This window comes from Anneissia japonica, unplaced genomic scaffold, assembly GCF_011630105.1.
Source record: "Anneissia japonica isolate Jap-2015-1 unplaced genomic scaffold, ASM1163010v1 scaffold7726_len1977_cov126, whole genome shotgun sequence".
In the NCBI taxonomy this organism is placed as follows: Eukaryota; Metazoa; Echinodermata; class Crinoidea; order Comatulida; family Comatulidae; genus Anneissia; species Anneissia japonica.
Window position 1 is genome coordinate 1 of NW_022721954.1, and position 1,977 is coordinate 1,977.

The following is a 1,977-nucleotide window of genomic DNA, read 5'->3' on the forward strand; positions in this document are numbered from 1 at the left end:
GCACTTGCTTTTAACAATAAAAAGTTACATTTACACCGAATCAAAATTTTCGGATCGGAAGGTTTGCCGAACCGGTCAGAAAATCAAATCAGCGTGTAAGCCAAATTTTTCGCTGGCATTCAGCGTATCGGAAACGCGGTCTGAATTTCAACGGATCCGATGTGAATGCAGCTTTAGGCTGCTCATCAATTGGGCCTGACAGCATAAAATGACATATGAAAACGTGCATTTAACAAATATGTATAAGCCTTCATAATTCTGTGAGTTTGCGTCAGAAAAATATCATGATAGTGAAGGTACTTCAGGTACCTGAAGTGTTATTTTACCGAATACTCTTATCACAAGTATTTGGAGACGTACTGAATATTCAGCACAATTGGTAGGGCAAAACATCACTCCTGTGATATTTTCCTGACTTAAACTCGCATCGAAATAGTATTTGCAGTATCCGCTGCTACTTGGGGATCGGATTCAACACTAGTCACTAATCGCAAGCTCGGTGGTCTAGTGGTTGTGGCGACAGGCTAGATATCTGGAGGTCTTGGGTTCAATTTCCACCCGAATCACTTGCGATTTTTTTTTCATAAGTAGGCCTATTTGGGGACGTACTGATTATTCGGTACGATAACACGTCAGGTAGGGCAAAACATCACTCTCCTCTGTGGTTTTTGTTATATTTGTTTTGTTTCTCAGTATAACGTTTTTTAATGAATCGAAATTGAAACTTCGCCGGATTTATCATACGCTATAAATTAATGATTTGCCCACACAATTATTGTACACGCTTTGTAACTTATCCAGAAGAAGGTGATATAGTTTGTATATATTCATATAAGTTATTAACTTACTAACATTTTAAACACTTCTGAAAACTTTATTTTATCTGCTATTGATTTAAGGTTAATTATAAACAATATAAATATATGATCCTTTTACATTTTCTGATATTTTAGCAGAGTGGATATTTAAAATATGAAAATATAATGATACTTTTATTTTTTCACGAATATATGTGTTGCAAACCTTCAACTAGGAGGTTCTGCTTTGCAGAACTTGGTTCACTCGTATAACCCAGAATACTCGCCGTGACTTCAACAACACCTTTGTCAATTTCGTCATAGTACCATTCATTTTTTCCAAAAACGCCGATGTGACATTCAAGTTCACTTATATCCTGACATCCTGGTACAGGTTTCATTCTGAAACAGGACGGTATTAACAATGATAAGTAGTATAAAAAACACGATAGTTCGATCAGTGGTGGCGCATAGTATTTTGTTTCCTACCGACGATTTGTGATTTTTCACCCCCAAGAGGGATGGGGGAAGAAGCTCTCCCTAACAGAAGGGGTGTGTTCCTCTCCCCAACTGTCTCCACATTTACATCGCTGTTCTCGTCGAGTGCTATAATCTGACGAATCTGGGTTTGGGTAACAATTTTACAACTTAACATATCTGATATCTTATTGTGAATTTAATGCGGTCGAGGCCAGAATAACCTCGTACTTTGGGTTGATAGAAGGATTTTAATTTTATACTTTAGTAAAGAATTTACACTGCAGTTTGTATTTTTCAAAACAATAATTCATGTGCAGTATAAATATTCTATTGTTACCGGTACTTTGATTTTTTTTTTTAAATTAAACGTATTAGTAATTTTGGGAATGTTTCAAAGATCAAAGTGCCAAACCTATTGCGTTTCATGAACATTTTTTTCGATAAATTACCTTCCATTAAATTCTCCTGCTTTCACCGAATACGTTACAAGCGGTAGCATGTTGACGTTAACATCAACAGGAGGTTGCCATGTTGCTGTACTGTTCAGGTTCATTGTTGTTATGGTTACATTCTTTGGTTTACCAACTATAATAAGGTACATAAACGTAAATTTAACCTACAACTTGAGTATGTTTGTGGTGTAATTCATTAAGATAATGCAACATAGTAAATATATGAATACAGTAAATAAATAAATGAG

The 1,977-nt window shown here is 35.6% G+C and overlaps 1 protein-coding gene across 1 annotated transcript; it reads right to left on the minus strand.

Moving 5' to 3' along the window:
• Positions 1 to 956: 956 nt before the first annotated feature.
• On the minus strand, positions 957 to 1,863 carry LOC117111766. Its single transcript, XM_033254761.1, has 2 exons — positions 1,727 to 1,863; positions 957 to 1,199 (listed from the first exon to the last, which is right to left on the minus strand). The coding sequence occupies exons 1-2, from the start codon at positions 1,828 to 1,830 to the stop codon at positions 1,001 to 1,003; spliced, it is 303 nt and encodes a 100-aa protein (XP_033110652.1). The 5' UTR covers positions 1,831 to 1,863; the 3' UTR covers positions 957 to 1,000.
• Between the last annotated feature and the right edge of the window lie 114 nt (positions 1,864 to 1,977).

Bases quoted from the DNA above. Each gene is read 5' to 3' on its own strand.
- LOC117111766 (XM_033254761.1), bottom strand. From the start codon at position 1,830: ATGAACCTGAACAGTACAGCAACATGGCAACCTCCTGTTGATGTTAAC. The intron at 1,200-1,726 runs GTAATTTATCGA...GTCCTGTTTCAG, and splicing joins GCAGGAGAATTTAATGGAAG to AATGAAACCTGTACCAGGAT.